Source organism: Rousettus aegyptiacus, unplaced genomic scaffold (genome assembly GCF_014176215.1).
Source record: "Rousettus aegyptiacus isolate mRouAeg1 unplaced genomic scaffold, mRouAeg1.p scaffold_m13_p_12, whole genome shotgun sequence".
NCBI classification, from domain to species: domain Eukaryota; kingdom Metazoa; phylum Chordata; class Mammalia; order Chiroptera; family Pteropodidae; genus Rousettus; species Rousettus aegyptiacus.
In genome coordinates, this window is record NW_023416287.1 from 53,503,064 (window position 1) to 53,524,352 (window position 21,289).

Sequence of the window (21,289 nt, forward strand, 5' to 3'; positions counted from 1 at the left end):
AAATAGATGGGATCGATATGAAAGTATTTAAATTTTTTAGATATTTTTGGAAAATCCTTAAAACTTCCTAATCGTTCTCTAAATTTGTCTTGAATATTTACTTCATTTGAAGTAATAGTTGGGTTTTTAAGGTGAGAGAACTGAAACTCCTCCATTGCTCAGTTTTTTTCCAATAAGTAAATTAAAATGTGAGCTGTCTTAGAATTATGGTTTTCTTTCAGATTTTCCAGTCCTTAACTATTTGCTTACATTGGAATTCCTGAGATAGTTTCCTTTACTTTCCTTTTAAAAAATGGGGCAAGTGAATAATGAATGGGACCTTACTGTGTTCTATTATAATTTGACTGTTTAAGGTCATTGCTTTCACCAAGGAAGCTTCTTACCTCATGAATGAATTATTTCTTGAGACATTTCATAAATACTTAAAGATAGTGAGGCTGTTGAAATACATACAAGCACGTGTTTTGTTATGATCATGTTCACTGTTACCTTGACTAAATATCCAGTATTTAATTATAACTAAACTTTATGTCACATCACTTTATGTCCTTGTGGATTTGGTGACATGTTGAGTCCCATGGCATCCTTCCTGTATTTAGTGTTTGCATTGGTTAGAGTAGCACTAACTGCTGTAACTGATAAAACTCAAGACTTTGCCACAATAGAAATTTATTTCTTACTCATGCGATAATACAGTTGACACTTGAACAATACTGAGGTTCAGGCTGCCAACCCCCCATGCAGTTGAAAATCCACATATAACTTTTAACTCCCCAAAAACTTAAATATAGTTATCCTCCTACAGTGGATGTGTTACAGGTACCCCCGCCACTTCCTCTTTCCCCACAGATACCAGAATCCTGTTCAGGTAAGTCCCCTATATAAAATGGCATAGAATAATGCAAATAGTTAGCCCTCTGCTTCTCCAGAAAAGTACTATTTTTAACCCACAGATGGTTGAATCCATGAATGCAAAACCCAGGGATATGGGAGGGCTAACTGTATATTTGTTGCGGGGAAAACCTACTGTATAAATGGACCTGCACAGTTGAAACTTGTATTGTTCAAGGGTCAACTGTATTCTAGTGCTGGTGTTTGGTAGGCCATGCACACAGGGATTCAGGAACACAGGCTCCTTCTACCGAGAGGTTCCACCATCCCCTTAGGTCCTCAACAGGAACAGGAGAGGGGATCACATGGGGGAGTTATCAGGGGCCAGTCTTGGGAAGGGCACAGCACACCCCATCTGTTCACATCAACTCAGTCATCTGGTCATGTGGCCACACCTGACTATACTGGGACCTAGCTGTGTGCCCAAGAAACATGAGGGGTTTGTCTGTGTTTTACCCAGGGAGTTTGTCTCCCCCTCAATCCCAGCCTAACAGCAGGCGTTGCTGCCTTACATTGGCTTTGGCTTTTTTTTTTTTTTTTTTACCATTTCCAGTGAAGAGAACCTTCTGAGTAAATCTCAATATTGTGATATGGCTGTGCATTGCTATTGAGAGAGAACATTTCCAAAAATCTGAATCTTTTGTGTAAGTGCAAAACAATAGCTTTTTGAAACTGCTTTCTAGTTAATGACATATCTGTATTCTGCCACCTATTGCTCAAATGTGAGATTTTTTTTCCTAAAGATTATATAAGTACACTGGATTACATATATTAATTGCATACATTAAATATATTGGCTTTTAAATAAAAGAATTGGAAAATTCTAAAACAGTATTTCAGTGTGACATACATTTAAAGGGTGTAGACCAATAAACATTCATGACTAAGAAACTTAAGATGCCATTTTCTTATTCTTTTTCTCTCAAATTTAATGCTCCATTGCAAAAAGATTCTCTTAAGGTCACCATCTAAAACCCGGCTTCCCTGCTTCATTTAAAAAAATGAAAACATTGAATAGCCTATTTATTTGAGGCCCTCATTCTAATGTAAAAACAGTTTATTTCTAGTTTATTTCTCAATACATTTCTTTTTGTGGTATGTCTAGCCTCCTGAGAATATTCTCTGGCTTAATTTCTTTGTTTTCAGGAGTAACAGATAAATTTAGAAAAGTCTTCTAGTTTAAAAATAATACAGCCTTGGACTATTGTAATTTTCTATAGGATGTATATAGTACCACAGCTTTTTCTAGGAAGTTACGATAAAAAAAGTTTCCAGACATCAGATTTTTCTTAATTACCCTGTCATTTTCTTCATGGAAATGTAAATAACTGTTTATAACTCTTTCACTCTGTTAATTGAAACCCGAAAGGCTATAGCTGAAATGTTTGTGTTATTGTGAATAACTTAATAGTGATTTTCATGACATACTTAACTAAACTATATTCACAGTTAATTCCTCAGTAGTGCTAATAGGTTATTTTTTGCTATCATTTATGTGATTCTAACACTACCTAAGAAAAGACATGTCTGATTGTAGATTAATCCACTGCTTTTTAAAGGGGATATGTTATTTGGTTTGAGCCATCAGAGAACCATTTAGTAAGCTGGGAATACAGGAAGTTGTAATAAAGCAAATTCTTCTCTCCCTGTCCCCTGCCCACAGTGAATTGGACCCCACTTCCAGGCAGTGGCCTGAGTCTGATACACTCTCTGGCTCCCAGTCCCCACAGTCTGTGGGAAGTGCAGCTGCTGATAGTGGCACTGAGTGCCTCTCCGATTCTGCCATGGACTTGCCTGATGTCACCCTCTCCCTTTGTGGGGGCCTCAGTGAGAACGGAGAAATTTCTAAAGGTACACTTAGCGGTCATGCCCTACATTCACTTGAGAAAGCAGTTTGGCCATCACTTGATTGAAAACATGCCGTTTAGCCATTTCGGTGTATTAAATCCTTTAGTGATATTGTGCCGTTAACAGGTGCCTCCCTTTTATGTAAGACCCATAGCCCCTTGCTTAGGATACCTCACATTGGGTAACATTACATATAAATAGCTTGGGTGGGGGGGTGTGCCTTGAAGGCAATCACTTCACATTAAGCGGTTGAGAGGTCTCAGGCTGCCTTGTTTGCTGAGGAGCCAGGATCAGCTCAAGCTATGTCATTTTTTCATCTGTGAAGTTGTTGAAATCATCTGGGACTGGGGCCCAGCTGCCGTCCTGGAAAACAGCGAGCCTTAGATAGGAGAGTAGGGCTTGAAGTTGTGAAAATTGATTATTCACTTAGTAAATGGTCTTTCTGGCAAAAAATAGAAGGGATTACTTTCTGTCTTAATGTTGAGAGCTGGTCCAGGAGAAAGGAAAGTAGCTTAGCAGATGCAGTTTAGAGGCCTCCAATGTGGATTGAGCATCTGTCCCAAATTCTCTGGCATTTTTGGTTTTACCTTCCTTTGTAAACTAAACTCTACTTAATGTTTTCTCAAGTCGGCTGGTGGCCTTTGGTTGATTTTCCTCTAAGGAAAGATTTCTTTTTATGACCGGCCTCATCTTTTGTCTTCTCTCACCCTCAGAGCAACTGAAGGCTCGCATGTGGCAGCCTGGGTGCCCTGAACCTTACAATTTTTTTTCCTAATAATTTTCTTCTTGGGGTCACAGGGTGTTCATTATGCCTCTTTCTTCCCCAACTCTTAATTCTATTTGTTTTATTTTTTGCAAGAAATTAAGAGTGTATTATGGCCAGTGGTTCCTTCCAGGGACAAAATCAAATAGGTCACATTCTTATTATAATCTTCATAAGGCTTCATTTAAAAATATATAGGGGGTGAGGAATGGAAAATTTACAATTTATATAAATTATAAAATTTACACTTTAAAAAAGTATTGGAAACTTATGTAGAGTTTGTTATTGGAGGAGGTAGAAATGGCAAGTAAGTAATATACAAATTAACAGGAGGAACAATCTCAGTGAAAATTTTCTTTTTTAGCTTGTAGAGTGTTTAGGACTAGGGTATAAAAATTCATACAAAATTCTTATTCATTCTGCAAGAATTTAGGATTTACTTTTTGATAGACCCTAAGCCAAATTTTGGTGTATGTTTGTTTTTTTCTCCAAGCAGTTGTAAAATGCTTTGTTTTTTTTCTAATGTAGTATGCACTTAAAGCTGTAAGACCCCCATGAATATTCCTCAGTTATGCAGTTGCCTGCCAGTAAAGAGTTTCTTCCTTCGATAAGAATGAAACTTACAGTTTTTGTTAGTTACAGAGCATGTGAATGCGTGCTTGTGTGTTCCTCTTTCTCTCTGGCCACATCTGTAATCTTTCCTAAAAGTCTCTGGCATATCCCATTGTCCTGGTTTTGAGTGTCTTCCTTCCTCCCTCCCTCCCTCCCTGCCTCCCTTCCTTCCTTCCTCCTCTCCCTCCCTCCTTCGCTCACGGGGAGGGGGGGGGTGCGCACGTGCTCTCTCTCTTTCTTATCTTTCTTCTTTAACTAGGGAAGGAGTGGTGGGAAAGGGAAGGGGAAGGTTAGAAAGTGTTTTTTCTCGTCCTGGGGGAAGAAGTGTCTTAACATTGTGTTTTTGATAGTGTCTTAACATTGTGTTTTTGATAGATATTAAAAAAAGTTTTTTAAAAAAGGACATTTTATTTTATCCTATAGTCCCTTTAATGCAGAGAGTATTGTGATATTGGGAATTTAAACTCTAACCAAATTGATCATTATTATTTTACATTGCAGAAAAATTCATGGAGCATATCATTACTTATCATGAATTTGCAGAGAACCCTGGACTTATAGACAATCCTAACCTTGTAATACGGATATATAACCGGTAAATACTGTTGTTTTTGTAATTGTTAAATACTCTTGCAGGGTTTTTTCCAAGTGCCCTTTTTAACTATTCCAGTTTTTCTTGCTATGAAATATATCATTTCATTTAAATGAGCTAACAGGCAAAGACTTAGAAGTAAAAGTGAAGCCTTAACTTCATTTTTAAATGAAGCATTAAAATGTGATTCTGTTTTGTCGATTTTACTACATCTCCATTCAGAGAAGTTTGGCTTGAAGCAAAGATTATTCATATAACAAAAAATTTAGCTGATCATCTTTTTACTAAAAAGAATAAGGAATTTCTACACATCTTTCTCCCCCACCTTTCTCCTTGCCCCCCCACCCCACTTCTTTCCTACTTTTTTCTTCCTCTCTCCATTCTTACCCTCTTTTCTCTCTCCCTTCCCTCTTTGTGTAATGGTTTTTTACAATTGTTATTTCTTACAGTTACTATAACTGGGCTTTGGCTGCTCCCATGATTCTTAGCTTGCAAGTATTCCAGAAGAGTTTGCCTAAGGTGAGATGATCTTCCATTTCTTGCCTTTTCAAAGGTGTATACAGCATAGAGTACTTAGAAGAATCCATATATGCATATTTCTAAATTAGGTACTCTTTAAAGTTTTATTTAATGTTATAAAAGATCTAAAGAGTTCTGTGTGCCCAAGTGATCGTATGCCCAAAATCTAGGAAATTAGCTCAACTGCCACATCTTTGTCATTTTTACTAGATATTTATACCAGTTTGCTATGTAAAAGTTGTTGAGAGATTTTACTAATTGTTAAATATAGAATAAAAAAAATTCCTCATTAACATGAAAAGAAGCAGGAAGAAGAGAGTGATGCGGCCCCCAGAAGCATGACATCGGTATGATTAGATCAAATTGTGGATAATAAACCTCTATGTATAACCTGCAGGTTTGCTTTAAATCTGCCCCGCATGAAGACATCATCAGCCTAGTTGGTCCTCATAACTCAGGGGTGCCATATTTTCTAAGGGTACAGAAATGAGAGCAGCCCAATTGCCAGCCCCCTAGGAGGGGGCTGCTCCTTCACAGCCAGACCACTTGGTCTCATACCGCAGATCTGCCACAAAGCCATACTGCCACAAAAGAGGACACTTTCCATCTTCTGTAGGTGTTAAAAACTATAGAGTCTTGGAAGTGTGGTGATCGTTGCTCATACTCCATGATAAGGCACCGTCCTGCAGTCTAGTGGTAGAAAGTAGTAGTCAGGTGCTTTGTGACCGACAGATCACTAGACTAACCCAAGTTGATTGTTTCCAGGCCACAGTTGAGTCCTGGGTCAAAGATAAGATGCCAAAGAAATCCGGTCGCTGGTGGTTTTGGCGTAAGAGAGAAAGCATGACCAAACAGGTAAGTAACCAACCTGGAGGGTCCTTTCCATGAGCTAAAAAGCAGTGAATCTCATTTATTCGAAAAAACTGTCAAGCACAAAAAAAGTCCTTTAAAGCTATATAATGCTCTTTTACAATAACAACAGTTGCCATTTTTGAACAGTCTAGTTGTGTTATATTTTGTGACTTGAAATGGTGCTCTTAAAAATTTTTACTTCTGGCTTTGTAGTGACAGCTTTTGTATAGCAGCATATGACTTCTATCAGGTTTCTGTCCTTTGGCTCAAACTAGAGACAGTCTGTTTTCTTGAGCATTTTTAAACCGTAGGTTCAGAAAGCAGTTTTGCTCATAACTGGAGAGGGCAGCTGATGAATTTTTGTTTGTCAGTACAGAAAAAAATTGCACTTTGCCATTATTATCTTGCTTTTTAGCTGCCAGAGGCCAAAGAAGGGAAATCCAAGGTGCCACCAATCTGTGACCTACCATCGAGTGCAAAGGAGCCAGCCAGTGGCAGGTAGGGGCACCCCGTCCTTCCTCCAGGCTCACAGCAGTTGGGCCACTCCTGCTTTGGTCATTGCATTCAAGTTGAGTTTGATAATTTTGTTTAATTCTCAGAAATAGCTTTCTCCTATGAACATAACATGAATAAGTGGCTTTTTTGTGCCACTCAGCTAGCAGATGATAAAAATATTATTCGCTTAGAGTCATAAACATGCTCATCACTGCCTTTTAAATACCTCTCTCCCATCCTGGAGCCATAGAATCGGATGCCTTTGGGAAGGGGGAATCTTGAGGAGTCCTAAGGTGGACTGTCCTGGTGTTCCTGCTTCCTGGCTTCCCGTTAGGCACAAAGGGGAGATATAAAAGAGCCTCAAAGATTGCTGTGGGTCCGTTTCATTTCTCGGAAGAAGTAGCGTGCTCGCTCTGAGAGGCAGTGCCTCAATATACCCCATTCTTGTTTCTGCCATCTGTGTACTTTCCCCATTCAAATTCTTTCTCCTTCCATTTCCCTAACTTCCATTCCCTAACTCCCTAGTAGTCTGAAACTATTTTCCTTGCTCTTTACCCTCTTTTTAAAAGGCGTGTAGATTTTGAGTATCTTTTCATAGTCTATTGGCCCATCCATAGGTCCTCTTTGGAGAAATGCCTGTTCAGGTCTTCTGCTCATTTTTTTAGTTGGATTATGTGTTTTGGGTGTTAAATTGTATGAGTTCTTTATAAATTTTAGATATTAACCCCTTATCAGAGGTATCATAGTCAGATACCTTCTCCCATTCAGTAGGTTGTCTTTTCATCTTGTTGATGGTTTCCTTTGTTGTGCAAAAACTTTTTAGTTTGATGCAATCCCATTTATTTATTTATTTTTCTTTTGTTTCTCATTGTGGAGTAGAGCATAGGGAATATAGTAAATAATATTGTAATGGGTATGTATAGTGTTAGGTGGATACTAGACTAATCGGGGGGATTGCTTCATAAATTATATAAGCGTCTAGCCATTATGCTGTGCACCTGAAACTAATAGATAATAAAATTTTTAAAAGGTACGAGAGACATCCATTAAAGGTACTGCATTATAAAGGTTTTCCTTTCTTCCAGAGTTTTTTAAATTAAAGGTAAATATTATTGATTCATAATACTAATAAATAATTCAATATTGTAATGGTTGTGTATAGTGTCAGATGGGTGCTAGAGTAATAGAGGGGAATCACTTCATGGATTATATAAATGTCTAACTTCTTCAAGTTTTAAATAAAAATTTAAAAAAAAATAAAAGGGGTATAGAAAACCTTTTATGTTAATTTTTTAAATCAGCATAAGCATTTAATTTGTACCTTTTGAAACATACACATCCTCTTTCACAAGCAGGTCTAGTAGTAGCCTGTGTGTATTCATGGGTCACAGCAGAAAATGCCCAGTCACAGCCAGAAAGTAAAAGCTGGCCAATCATGAGAGGGAGGAGGAAGGTGGCCTTATCACTTCATGTAATGAATATTCAGGCATGGAAGCTGGATGTGCGAGAGCAGCAGAGGGAGTAACGCTTCCTATCCCTAAAATGCATTTAGCATCTCTTCCTTCTCTTGAGCCTAAATGAAAAACTCGCATTAATAAAACAGCCTACTGCCCTTCATAACTTGGTTGATGTTCAATAGGCCAATTGAGGATGACTCATCCAGTGACGAGGGGTCACAGGAGCTCGAAGAATCAATCAAAGTGGACCCTGTCCACATGGAGCCCCCGAGCCACAGCAGCACAACCTCATATAAGAAATCTCTCCGCCTTTCCTCGGACCAGATTGTGAGTAGTGTGTGATCTATGTAGATCTAGCCTGATTATATTAGTAACTGTTTAAGTTGATCTGCTTCCTCTTCTTTCCACACACACAACGTGGTGTGTGGTTGTATAAATGTTCACGTACAGTAGAACAGTACCCTACCCCCAGGAACCACCAGAATCACCTGGGGAACCTGAAACACAGCTTCATTCGCCACCTGAGACCTTTTATCTCAGTCCCTGGGAGTGAGCTGAGGAATCTGTATTTTTAACCTGTTTCCCAGATGAATCTTACACAGCTAGCCCATCACTGGGCCACCTACTGTCTTCTTGAGAGCCACAACAATAGAAAAATATTGTTTTCTTATTTAGACACAACTTCCTCCTGTTTTCACTGTGAAATGGTCTCGGTGTACCCCAGGACAGTCCTAGGTATGGGGGAGAAGCAGAGGTTTTGTGTTTGGGAGATCAGAAAAGTCTCTTGGAATCACAAGCATCATTCAGACAATGGCTCCCTCAGCCCATCTCACTGAGAGTGAGCTGTTTGCACAGCACTGGGCCAGGTGTGTGGTAATGTGACAGACACCATTGTGTTTTATAAACATTTAGACTTTATTCCAAACTATATATTTTTAGATAATTTTCTTTTGTCTTTTTTTATAGTTAACATGTTAATGTATTTCTTTTCTTTGTGTATTCATACACACATATGTACATTTATCTATTTTAAAGATTAGGATCCTTTTTCGCTTAACATTTCTTAAGCAATCTGAATGACTACATATTTGAAAATGAGAATTTTAATTGTATGTAATCTCATCAAAGTGATATACCTAATTTTTCAAATTCTGCTTCTGCGATTTTATTCTTTTTATAAAAGGCAAAACTAAAGCTCCAAGATGGCCCAAATGATGTCGTGTTTAGTATTACAACCCAGTATCAAGGTACTTGCCGCTGTGCAGGGACCATTTATCTGTGGGACTGGAATGACAAGATCGTCATTTCCGACATTGACGGAACAATAACCAAGTAAGCAGGAGCCGGTGGTGGGTGGCAGGGAGGGAGGTGTAGGTCAGTGTGCAGTGGGGTGGTGGGCAGGAGAGGTTCCCGCAACAGGCATCTAGCCCTCAGCCATTGTCAGTAGTGTATTTTAAACCAAATGCATTGAGACATCCTGAGTGCAGTCCACACAGGGTCAATTTATAGATGGAGAGAGATAGGTGGAATCATACAATTGTATTGTCAAAAATAACTTTGTAAAGATTTAGTTATTTGGTCTCTAAATTTTAGCATTTAAAAAAAATCTAGAAAGCTGTTAAGATTAAGGAGGAGAACAAGAGAAAGTATAATTATAAACCGTCTCTGAAAATGAGCAGCTGGCTCTCATGTCTGATTCTACTTTGAGAAGTTCTTCAGTGGGTATGTTTGCAGGAGACTGCTCACTGTTGCACAGGCCATGACGGAATCACTTTCGTAGATTTTTCTGCCCTCCCACTGCCGCCCCTCCTGCGCACATTATTTTTTGGCAGCTGGTATACAACTAAAAAGGAAAGCACTTGGCTTTATATGCTTGGTTCTTAATACCATTGTTTTATTTCTATTCTCTTAGGTCTGATGCTTTGGGACAGATTCTTCCACAGTTGGGTAAAGACTGGACTCATCAGGGTATTGCAAAGCTCTACCACTCCATCAATGAGTAGGTCTCCCGTCCCACCTACTAATGTGCAGTGCAACAGAGAAAAGAGTGTCATGTCTTTTGTGAGACCCTAATACCTACAAGTTAAATTGATTTGAAAAATTACAGTGTCTTAAGCATTAGTTGAAAATACTCTAATATGAAAATCATGTCAGTTACCTAGGTATAATTTTGCTCCTTTGCTTACAGAATGCTTGGCATTCTCTAAATTATCTTTATAAATAAGATCCTTTGTATCTTTTCTTTATAGCAGATTATTTAAAAATAGTCCAAGGTTTTTTGTCTGTTCTATTATCTGGCTTTTATGGACTAGATGTTGAAGATACATTGATACTTGTAAATTTAGCGTAATTCCTAGTTGTACATAACCTCCGTTTTTCCCCATGGTGTTTTCCATGGAAAGGTGAAATGTTTATAATCCTATTTTACTGTTAAATTCAGGAATTTTATTTTCACTATAAATGAGGGGATCTTTATTTGGGTCTTTTAAAAGGAAAGTGCTCTTTTTCACCTTTAGCCAAAGCTCAATGGGCTAAACAGGACATATTCTCTTTCAGGAATGGCTACAAGTTTCTGTACTGCTCTGCCCGTGCCATCGGCATGGCTGACATGACCCGTGGCTACCTGCACTGGGTCAATGACAAGGGCACAATCTTGCCCCGGGGCCCTCTGATGCTGTCCCCTAGCAGCTTGTTCTCCGCCTTCCACAGGTATCTCCCCAGCGTGCAGCCACTCTGAGTGCATGGGGAACAGAGGCTGAGGCCTGAATGGACTGTATGTGAGGACTGTATGTCAGGCTCGTTGGAAGGGTTTGTACCTGTTTAAGAACTTCTGTGTCTGAGTTCTGTGGCTGCCCCATTCTAAGTCACAACTCACCTGGTCTTTGTCAGGCTCAGAAAGTCAAGTTCAAGGAGTGGTTGTTTTCTCTTTCCCCAACCCCATCAGATTTTGTTAGGCAGAGAAGGAGAAAGAAAGATAACAGTTACAAAGGATTTAAAAAGTTGGGTGGTTGTGAGCATTAAGTCTTTCCAGGACCACACACCAGGGAAGACTACCATTTTTGAATTTGGTGAGTGTATTTGAATTTCTTTCCCCCCTAGGGAAGTGATAGAAAAGAAACCAGAGAAATTCAAAATTGAGTGTCTCAATGACATCAGGAATCTGTTTGCACCGTCTAAGCAGCCCTTCTATGCTGCCTTTGGAAACCGTCCAAATGTAAGTGTCTCCTGTGGGCTGCGTGTTCTGATGTGGGTAAAATTCAGAGAAATGTGCTCTTAGGGTATAGTCATGCCGTAATTCTCAAATGAATTTTATAGGCAAATGACTCTTCTGTTAAATCGGTTTTCACTTCATCTGTTCCAGATTTTAAGTACTTGGTGTATAATGAAGGGCACTTTCTCTTTGTGTCTGTGGTTTCAGTTCCATTTCCTCAGACAGATCTCACTCACGTTCTACATGGTTCTAAGCTTTGCCTTCAGATCCTCCCTAGAACCACGGCATGAGTGCTCACCCTTCATTAATGCTTCCCAGACCCATCTCCCCTCAGAGGGTCCCTCAGATCCTAGGCATGCAGAAGGGGCTGCTTCCCGGCCTCTGGCAGGCAGTGGGGCCCCTCTTGCTCCACGGCCCCTGGTGTCTCCTTGGTGGCTGTGTTTCCTGACTCCCTGAGCGCCCTCTGGGTTTGGCTTCACTCTTCGTTTGGGTTTGTCCAAAGCTCAGTTTCAGTGAAAAGCTGTACAGTGCCCAGCTCTGCATGTTTTCCATAGACAGTCTGCTGTTTGTGCAGTTCCAGCTCACAAGGGACTGGAGAAGCAGCTCCTAATTTATTCTCCCTGTAATCACCTCACTTGGTATTTTCTTCTCCAGGATGTCTATGCTTATACACAAGTTGGAGTTCCAGACTGTAGAATATTCACCGTGAACCCCAAGGGTGAATTAATACAAGAAAGGACCAAAGGAAACAAGTCCTCGTAAGTGTGTTTCTACTTCTTAATCTAGAGCTCTGTAGCCAAGGTGACACTAGGGACAGACAGATACTCAGGATCAGGCCTCACTCAAAGTATCAGAACTGTACCTGCCTTTGGAGGCTTTCCTCTTTGCCTGGTGTTTATGGGATCGCTGATTCTCCTAGACAGTGAGGAGGAAGTCTGTAGCCCAGGAAGGGATGGAGACCTATCTCAGATCCTTTCCATCTGAGGAAACTGAATTACTAGCTTTACAACCTGCAATCTGCTCTTAGGTCAACTTCATAGTAACAGTTTGTGTGTTTCTTTCCCAATCCCTTCTCCTAGGTATCACAGACTGAGCGAGCTCGTGGAGCACGTGTTCCCACTTCTCAATAAGGAACAGAATTCTGCCTTTCCATGCCCAGAGTTCAGCTCCTTTTGCTACTGGCGAGACCCAATCCCCAAAGTAGACCTGGATGACCTGGCCTGAGGTAGCACCTCCGGGGGAGGTCCTCAGTCGCTCACCTTGCAACAAGGGAAGGTGACCTGCACTTCTGCTGGACAGAGAGCATTGGGCTCCCCTTCCCAGCCACTTGTGCGGGATAAGACCCGTATTGACAGCTGGGCAGCAGCAGGGACCAGGACAGCTCCTGGAGCTGGAACTGCCATCTCCTTCGCCCTCCCGGGCTCAGCCCAATTGCAACTTCGTGCCCCAGAGGAAGAAGTAAGGGGAGCTCAGACCTGAGGTTGGAGGCCTGGGCTCCTGTCACTGGTCGATCCTCACTCACGCTTTGTGTTGAGTTGTGTGCTGGATGCTCCTTTAATTGCATACTTTAAAAGGAAGAAAGAAGCTAAATAAGAGTGGACCAAAATATTGCACAAAGTAAAGTATTATCATTTCTACTGGGCAGTTGAAAGTGTTCTCTCTAAAACCAGGGCTTTCTTCAGGGTATCTGGGTCCACCAAATTGCTACAGGTCCAGGTCGTGATGTTGCTTCAGCTGTCCACACACATTTGTTCTTTGGGCTCCTCCTTCCCTGCTGCACCGAACTGGAACAGCCGCCGAGGTGGGGGCCTAGGCCACTCATCCCAGCCCCGCAGACGGGGGCTTCTGGAGAAAAGCCCCTCAGGTCATCACCTTCTCATCTGACTGCTCCATGATGGGAGACCTTTAAGTTATGTCTTGGACTAGCCAGAAGAAACAGTTTTGCGGGATACGTTTGATGTTTGTAAGAAAAGGACTAACAGTGGGAATTGGTTAAACAGCAAAGAACAGCTCTGCTTTCAGGGAGGCCTTGGAAGTACAGGTGTGTACTTGTGCTGGCTCCGGGAAGCCTTGTTCTCTGCCCTTCTGCTGGCAGCTCAGTTTCCCAGCCTGGTTGTAATGCGCTCGTGTCAGAGTCTGAGCAGACACATCAGGGAGGAGTTCTGTCCCATACACCCTTCCAGAGCTGGGAGACCCTGGAGCTGTCAGGCAGGGAGTTGAGAATCACCTCAGTATTAAAATCAAGAGAATTGTTAGGTGGCTTTCAGGGGACCAAAAATGACCAAACACAGGTCTGTTGGTGAGAAGGCAGTGAGCTGAGTTCCAGAGCAGAGAGCTGCGGGTCCAGGCACCACCCCGCTCAGGATGGTTTCCATTTCCAGCTCTGCTTCTCTCTATACTTGTATGGGGGCTTTCCTCCTTTTAGTGTGCTCCACCCAAAATAATATGAATGTAAATATGGAGAAATGGGAGTGGTTATTTTTCCAGATTGGAGAGTTGAAAGGCCCTGACTTAGCCGTTTTCCTAGTGCTGTTGGATGCGGAGACCATGGTGAAGGCCTCGAACACGATCTCAGAGGCAGAACGTGGAGGCATATGTTCCCAGAGCGGGAGTGACATACACTTCCTCCAGTGCACACCTTCCCGCCTTCAGTGGGTCAGGGACTAGTTTAAAGAGTTTATTTATATACAGTAGGTTAGGGAAACTAGATGATGTTTATGTGAAGTTCTGCCCAGGTAGTGAATTCAGTCCCTAGTAGGGTGGCCATGTGGTTACTTCACCTCATAGGTGCTGTCAGTGTCCTTGACCTTGTTTGCTTTAGAAGAACATGAGCTTCGTGCATTTAACCAGCTTAGTTGAGCCTCTGCATATGTGCCGGATGGAAAACCTTAATATACACCTTCCGTATTCCTTTTTAAGTTGTTCTTTAAAGGGTTTTTGACTAGACAGTTTCTTTCTCTCCCGACTCTTGGGCCTTCTTAGCAGGTCCAACTTGGGAACCCAGGTCTCCTGGGCCTCCACTGAGGGTATCAGTCCCTCTGTCCCAGTGGTCCTAAGTGCCAGACTGTCATTCCATCACTGCAGAGTGATCCAGTGGGCACACTAATTATGAGTCTTTTTCCTTAAAGGAGTCCCTCTTGCTGAAAAATAGATGATTACTATTAACTATAGTGTTATGAAAGTATTGTTTGTGCTGAAAATCCATTGCCATTTGGTACAAATGACATGTGTTCTTTCTGTGAAAGAGAGATGCCCTTGAGTGTGTTTGTACACCGGTCCTTACGATAGTAAATGAAGAAGCATTAGCCACGCACTGCTCTCAGGACAGTATCATGGGGAGATTGCAGGTAGATTGAGCCCTTCTGAGTCATCCTCTTGGTTGCTTCACTGGTGAAATGGCCAATGGCCCCCTTCCCATTTCCCAACTCAGCCTGACTCATCTGAAGCTTGTGCACCCTCGGCATGGACATCTTCCCAGGCGTTAGGAAGTGTACATGTGGGCCTGAGCATGCCCATGTAGCTCTGTGTGTGGGTACTGTGTTTGCTTTGCTTAAACGCATCTGCATAGTTTTCAACTGGAAAAGGGGAAAGCTTACTACCGTGATGTCCTAAAATGAAAGCTGCTAACAGTCACGGGTAGAATGGCTGGGGAACTGCAGCTAGTCAATGGCTGGAAGTACTTGTGCCCTGTAAGACCGCGCATGGCCTTCCACACGGTTCTTGAAGGTGCAGACAAGACCTTTTAAAAATAGATAAGTAAACTTTCTCTTTTTTTGCAAGTTGGTGAGAACAGACTTTTCCAAGGATTTTTAACATCTTTTCAATATCATTTACTCTGGGAAGTCTTGTTTTCCCCTGTTTTAGAGCATGCTGGGTTTAATGAAACTAGTTTAAAATTGAGTTTTTAAAGTAAGTGCTCTTTCCAGGTGAAAACTTTTTTTGGTTTGTTTTGAAAGTAAGAAAGGGAGAGGGAAACTTTGTTCTTTTAATTTAATAATTACATTCTATGACCAAGTATTTGATTATTAGATAGCAGTGCCACTAATAAGTTTTAAGTTGTCAAAATTAATTGTAAACATCAGTCCAGTACTCTTAGTTAATGGCAAAGACAATTGTCTTAAGATATGGCTCATATTTTGGTGCAGTGTTTGATGTTCAAAACAAAATGTTACAACAATAAACAAACAAACTGAATGCATTTGACTCTTTCCTTCAGATGTCATTTAAACCATCTTCTCTGTAGTCTTGCCAGAAATTGATAATTTCCATAAATTAGCATTTCGATCTTGCTGACACTTAAATTTGTCTACAGAAAGGACTTATTTTGGGTGCTTGTTTTTATAAAACCTGACTCCAAAAGTGAGGCTTCACTCTCAGGAACTAAACTCTTGCTTTGTAGGTTCTGCCAGGGAATGAGTCATTCATACATATGTAATTTCTGGTGTGTTCTCACTGGTATTCTCTAGCCGTATTTCTATCCTACTCCTCAGCCTTTCAGGGGTCTCCTGAGAATCCCACTCCGAGCCACCCCACCTTTCATTAAAACTTTTCTTAGGGTGAGTACTACTGACCAATCCTGATGTTTCATCAGCTTAGAGTCACAGTGATCTTGGATCAAAAACCACATCCCACGTATTATTTAAATGAGCATCTTTGTGTCAGATCAGCAGACCCTGCCAGATGCAGCATGTGCTGAACATGTTGAATCCCAGAAGTCCTCTTTGAGGGTGTGCCTGCAAATGTGGGAAAACTCTTGCTTCATGCCTCTTTGCCATCCAGTGATGGCTGGGTGAGAGGTCAGGGAAGGACACTGGGGCTTTTTGGGGTGGATTTTGGGAAGACAAAGGAAGAGCTCAGAGAAGATCGTAAAGGAAATGGCTTTTACTCCGAACAGCTTTGAGTGCTTCAGGGAGGAGCAGCGCAGGTTCCATCCCTGAGCTCAGAGGGCCTGTCCCGGCCGCGGCTTCCTCCCGCTGTACTCTGCACTCCTTCATTTGCACATATTCTTCCTTTTTCTTCCCCTTTGATAGGACAGTACAGGGAAGACCCGTATATATGTTCAGAAAGTAGATAGGTGCAAAGCCGTGTTTTAGATTTACAAGTGTGGATTTGGGTTTGTTTCTGATCACAAATACCTGTTTCCTTTCAAACTGCAAATTGTGAGAAACAGTTGAAAAGATGATATGGTCACTGAGAAAACTAAATGTGCTAATGTGGAAATGATTTCAAGTGCAGTCTGCATTGATTTGTATTCTTTATTGCTGGGATCATTGTGTTTTTATTTAAATGAGGCCATTTGCTAATGTTCCATGCAGGGGAGAAAAAATGTCCCAGTCCTCTCTTTGCTTACCTTAAGAAGTGCCCTGACTTTTTCTCAGCAACAACTTTATTTTAGAGGTAATAACCCTGTGGACGATGAAGTCCTAGGGCTTGGTTTACATGTCTCACTTGCAGCCACACAGCTTGGGGCTGCTCACAGGTGACCTTGTGTTCTCTGCCTTTCCGTTTTGAAAGATGCTTCTCCTAAATGAGTCACAATCCAGCTTTCATCCTGTTTCATCCTGAAGTGAAGGCAGGACCTGCTGTGATTTAGACCGTCTACTTTGCCTGTCCTGGAGATACAGCTGAAATTCACCCTTTCAGTTAATGAGTCATCAGGATGCACTGAGAGAGGAGGACCAAGTGTTAGTGGTGTTCTAGAGAACCATCTATGGAGTAGAAAAAATGGAAAGTAGTCACTACCTTCTTCATCCCTCCCTTTTCTCCTCTTGTGCTTGTGTGCCCTTAGGCACCAAGTATGGTCTTTACAAGGGGACGTGCAGAAGAGGGCTAAAGCGTGTGCACATGCCAACTGAGTTTTCCTGAAAATGCTCCATTGCATTGGAGTTTTTCCTATGAGTCATTTTTAGGAAACCAGCAATACTCTGGCAGCCACTTTTACCCAGTTCCCAGCTGGAGAAATGGGATGAGGATGCCATTCTTCCACCCTGCTCCTCGACAGAGAGTCCCAGACTTTAAAATACTAAAACAGCAAACCCTCAGGTTCTTGGTCACTGCTCCCTAGCTGAGGGAGGGAGTGAAGAAGGCTCTTCTCTGCAGCGTCCAGTGGCCACTCTGTTATCTCATGTGCAGGCAGTTTTGGAAATGCAAAGTAGTTTTTATAGCATGAGAGTATCCGGTGGCTTGATTCAGGCCAGGCCAGGCCAGGGAAACAAGTCTACAGTCCAGAACTTCCCCTGAGGCTCTAGGGAACTCGCCTCCCCCAGTGGCTCTGGCCTGACAGAGTTTACTAACCCGATGAGCGGAGACCCTTGAAACTAAGGTTCTGGTGCGCCTAGAGGTTTCTGTGGCTGTTGGGAAGGGAGTAATCTGCCTGGCCTTCCCTGGAACACAACATGCTCTCCACGGGAAGATGCCTGCTTTTCTCAGATGATCTCAGCTTTCAGCGTGTACTCAAGCTTTATGTTGGGCCTCTCGTTGCCTAGACACCCTAGTTAAAGCTGCATCTGTGTGGGCTGGGCCTTGAGTGCTCTCATTAGCCTGGGCAGCTGTTGATGAGATGTGAATTCTCAGCATCCCCGGGAGGAGCCGCTCTTCCGCTGTGTGGCTCGCATGAGGGCCTCCAAGCACATCTTAGCTGTCTTTACAACCAGAAAAAGAACCAAGTATACATCTTGGATGCTGTGGGGTAACTTATATGGTTGAGGTTAATTTATTCAAGCTTACTTTCAATGGCCATCGAAAAGTCAATTACCTTTCTGCAGTTTGCTTTTTAGTAACAACTCAATCCATAAGGCACCAGATTTAAATAACTTGAAATGGTTTAGTGGTTTCATATCTTTATTGGCACTCCCTGTCTTTGCACTTAAATCGTACTTGTCATTCAAGGAGCCAAACAAGCGATACAAACAGTCTTGTGCATCCCTGCGCAGAGGCTCGGGTGAGCAGTGGTGAACAAACCTGGGACAGCCCAGACTGTAAACCTCAGGTCTCTGAGTGGTACCATGTGCCATTTCAGCACTTCAGTGTTTAAACTTTTCTCCTGCATGTCGTGTAAATAAACTCAGTTGGCGACAGGTTTGCTTTCTCGTAGACTAGCCACAGGTACCAGTTTTGGCCAGCCCACCTCTTTTCGGGCCTGTATCCAACAGCTCTTCCTTCTCTATCAGGATGTGATTCTACGACAGCCCTACAGAGTAGCAGTTTGACTCTCCACAGTTGGCACCCTGTAGTCCCAGCTCAGGCCCCTCGGCACAGAGCCAGACGTGTGAGAGACAGGGAGGACCTGGCTTACAGGTAGAGAGGTGTGTCCAACTTTTCAGCTATCCCATCAGAGTGACAAATTGGTGGCCATGTTAACCTTGCTGGAGAACTTCTGGCTGCCTGCTGGGGAACTCTAAGGTACGGTAGCCTCTACAGCCAGGTAAGGCCTTTCTTTACCTTGGGGGAAGTGGTGGGATGTCTAGAAACCTAGACCAGGGTTCCAGTTACATACATAAACTGAATATATTAAAGCTTTCCAGTTCTTACAACTCTTTCCCCCCATTCCCCTGTACCCTAGAGGTGAGAAAGGAAAGGATATAAGAAAACCCCACTAAATGTGGAGTACATTTCATCGAAGTCCGTGTGAGCCAACCTGCCCCCTGTCACCACGATGTTGACACCATCTCCTGCCTTTAAGTGCACAATAAGGTGGAATGCCCCTGGGCCCCCGCAAGTGTGCAAACTTCCTTGGGGCCGGTGGTATTCCAGGAATTCTCTCTTGTAGCCAGCTGTGTGCAATTGGGCCACACTGGCATTGGAGACCGACAGGACAGCTTCCACATATGCATCCCTCTCAGGAGTGAGGGTGGCTGTGATCAGGTAGCGCCCATCGTATGGAGCCGTGAAGATCCCTGGGAAAAAGAAGGCAGACATCTGTTCTGATGTAACCCCAGCACAGCCCTTTGCAACAGGTTAACGCTTGGGGAGGTAGCCCGTCCACACCCACCCGGTGACAGGTCCCCTTAGCATGCACTGCTCTTTGCCACTGACGCAATCCTCATTGTGAGATTCACTGTCTTCTGCTTCTCACATTCAAGAGCTGACAGAATAGGGGCCTGGAGCTGAGAAGGAATCTTGGTCTAGGTCTTCAATCCACCCTTAAAAATGCTAGGCCACCCAGCTCTCTTCCTCAGCTTTGAATAGAAACCTAAAGCTCTAGGAGTCTCAGGAATCTTTACTGAGACACCTGGCTTTCATGAACCCTCAGAGTCTTCCTGGGGTGAAACCTCACTCAGGGTCACCCAGAATTTCCTTTACTGAGGATGCTCAATGAGAAAAGTACTAGACATCTCAGGATCATGGGAGGAGTAGCATCCCTGCTAACAAAGATCGCCTGACCTGAAGAGTGGACAAGCTGTCCACTACCAAGGTGGCAGGAAGTGAGGGTGCCAGAGGAAGCCATACTTGAGTTGAAAGCCAAAGCAGCACTTGCTAGATGGCAACCTGTGTACCTTGGAGCCTCGGGAGTGGCTTAGAAACGGTCCCGAGCTTCCCTCCAGTCGGCCTGGAAGACCCATTTTTCTAGGTTCTACAGGAGATTTTTATGCTAACACTTAAGAACCACCATCCTAAGAACAGGTGAGATTTAACTTGACAGTGGCCAGGCAGGGTAAACATGAGGGTTATGGCGAATATCTGCCCAGAAAGAACTCGATTCCATCTGCCAACAGCCTTCCAGAAATCCACTGTCACAAGCAAGCAGGCCCTGGGAGCACCGTGTGGGCACCCTGATCTGCTGGCACTTGACAGTCCCAGAGCCTAGATTCTCCTCAGAGGTCTCCATGCTCCCCAGGAAAGATCCCCAGGAGGCCACTTGGCACCTGAGCACCTCCCTCAGGGCTCAGCCATGATCTGCCCCAGGCACACCTCATGGGCCCTGACACAGGAGACCAGATGCCCATATCTGGCCTGATGGAAAGGACTGTGCCTCCAGACCCCAGGGACAGAAGCCCAGGCCCTGAAGTGGTAGGCTGGCAGGAAGGAGGGAACCTGGACTGCAGGAACCTAGGGTGACCTCTGTCCTCACTATTCCCATGGGCTGGGGGACGACATGGGTGCTGCAGGCAGAATCCAGAACGCAATTCTATTTCAGAGCAGGAGACCCCACACCCAGGGCTGCCCTGCTGGAAGGAATGCTGTCCCTTTTCTGGCTGTGTTCATCACAGACCACAAACTCCTGAAGGAGGCTGGGCGGGGTGTCCCAGGGTATGAGGATGACAGACTGCAAGAAAGAACCTCTCTGTGGCCGAGGCTGGGAAAGCTAACAAGCTCCACAATCACTTGAAGAATAATTCCCATGGCAGAGGCTGTCACAACTGGGAAATGTCACTGCACATCCACCCTCCCTACGGGCTGTGAGCTGGAAACCCCTTCACAAAAACCCACAACAGGGAACAGCAACACTGCCAGCTGCCCCCTCCAGGGTCCTCAGCTGCTGCGGCACCTCCCGCCCCAGCACCCCAGACAGCACACTGCTCAGAACTTACCAGTGCTGGGGTTGTACACGTCCCCGTCATTGACCAGCACTTTGTTAAAGAGGACGACGCCTCCATCGCTGGGGAAAGGCTTCTGGGTGAGCCCCGCAGAGAAAGACACCAGAGAAGGTGCCACAAGCCCTGGAACAGAGGACACGTGTTCGCGGGCAGGTGGTCGGGGCCTGTGCCGAGAGGCGGCCTCGCTGCTTTATTTTGCCCTTAAGTGGTAAAGCTTCCACGGCACAAACCATCCTCGCACTCTAGAGCCAGACAGACCTTGTCAGGTCAGCGGTGAGGGCAGCTGGGCAGTTAGTTGGACAGGCGCTCACTGGGAGTGTGTGTGGCAGAGGGGCCTGAGGCCGAATATCTTTGTGAGAGCAGACTATGCGATGCTGTGTGCAGAGGTGGGAGGCTTTGTGCATCATACATTTGTGTGTGTGTTGGGGGGACAGGGGTGATCAGGGAGTGGATAATGGGAATAATCTAGGGAGCAGCTTAAACTTGGACTCCAGAAAGCCAGAAAGTTGATCA

General features: G+C 43.5%; 2 protein-coding genes across 8 annotated transcripts in view; one reads left to right on the top strand and one right to left on the bottom strand.

Annotated features, from left to right (window-relative positions):
• Positions 1 to 15,434, top strand: part of LPIN2 (lipin 2) — a 79,244-nt gene extending 63,810 nt beyond the window's left edge. For all 4 annotated transcript variants that reach the window (XM_016156971.2, XM_016156954.2, XM_016156962.2 and 1 more), the window contains 12 exons: positions 2,555 to 2,742; positions 4,616 to 4,709; positions 5,156 to 5,225; positions 5,991 to 6,080; positions 6,493 to 6,575; positions 8,212 to 8,356; positions 9,213 to 9,361; positions 9,942 to 10,028; positions 10,586 to 10,738; positions 11,129 to 11,243; positions 11,895 to 11,998; positions 12,320 to 15,434. In XM_016156971.2, coding sequence (XP_016012457.2) covers positions 2,555 to 2,742; positions 4,616 to 4,709; positions 5,156 to 5,225; positions 5,991 to 6,080; positions 6,493 to 6,575; positions 8,212 to 8,356; positions 9,213 to 9,361; positions 9,942 to 10,028; positions 10,586 to 10,738; positions 11,129 to 11,243; positions 11,895 to 11,998; positions 12,320 to 12,464 — 1,423 coding nt within the window. In that variant the 3' untranslated portion in view covers positions 12,465 to 15,434. The remainder of the gene's footprint in view (positions 1 to 2,554; positions 2,743 to 4,615; positions 4,710 to 5,155; positions 5,226 to 5,990; positions 6,081 to 6,492; positions 6,576 to 8,211; positions 8,357 to 9,212; positions 9,362 to 9,941; positions 10,029 to 10,585; positions 10,739 to 11,128; positions 11,244 to 11,894; positions 11,999 to 12,319) is intronic.
• The window catches only part of EMILIN2 (elastin microfibril interfacer 2), a 53,588-nt gene continuing 42,890 nt past the window's right edge, over positions 10,592 to 21,289 (bottom strand). For all 4 annotated transcript variants that reach the window (XM_016156939.2, XM_016156929.2, XM_036229881.1 and 1 more), the window contains 2 exons: positions 20,771 to 20,899; positions 10,592 to 19,135 (listed from right to left, as the gene is read on the bottom strand). In XM_016156939.2, the coding sequence (XP_016012425.2) occupies positions 18,798 to 19,135; positions 20,771 to 20,899 (467 nt within the window). In that variant the 3' untranslated portion in view covers positions 10,592 to 18,797. The remainder of the gene's footprint in view (positions 19,136 to 20,770; positions 20,900 to 21,289) is intronic.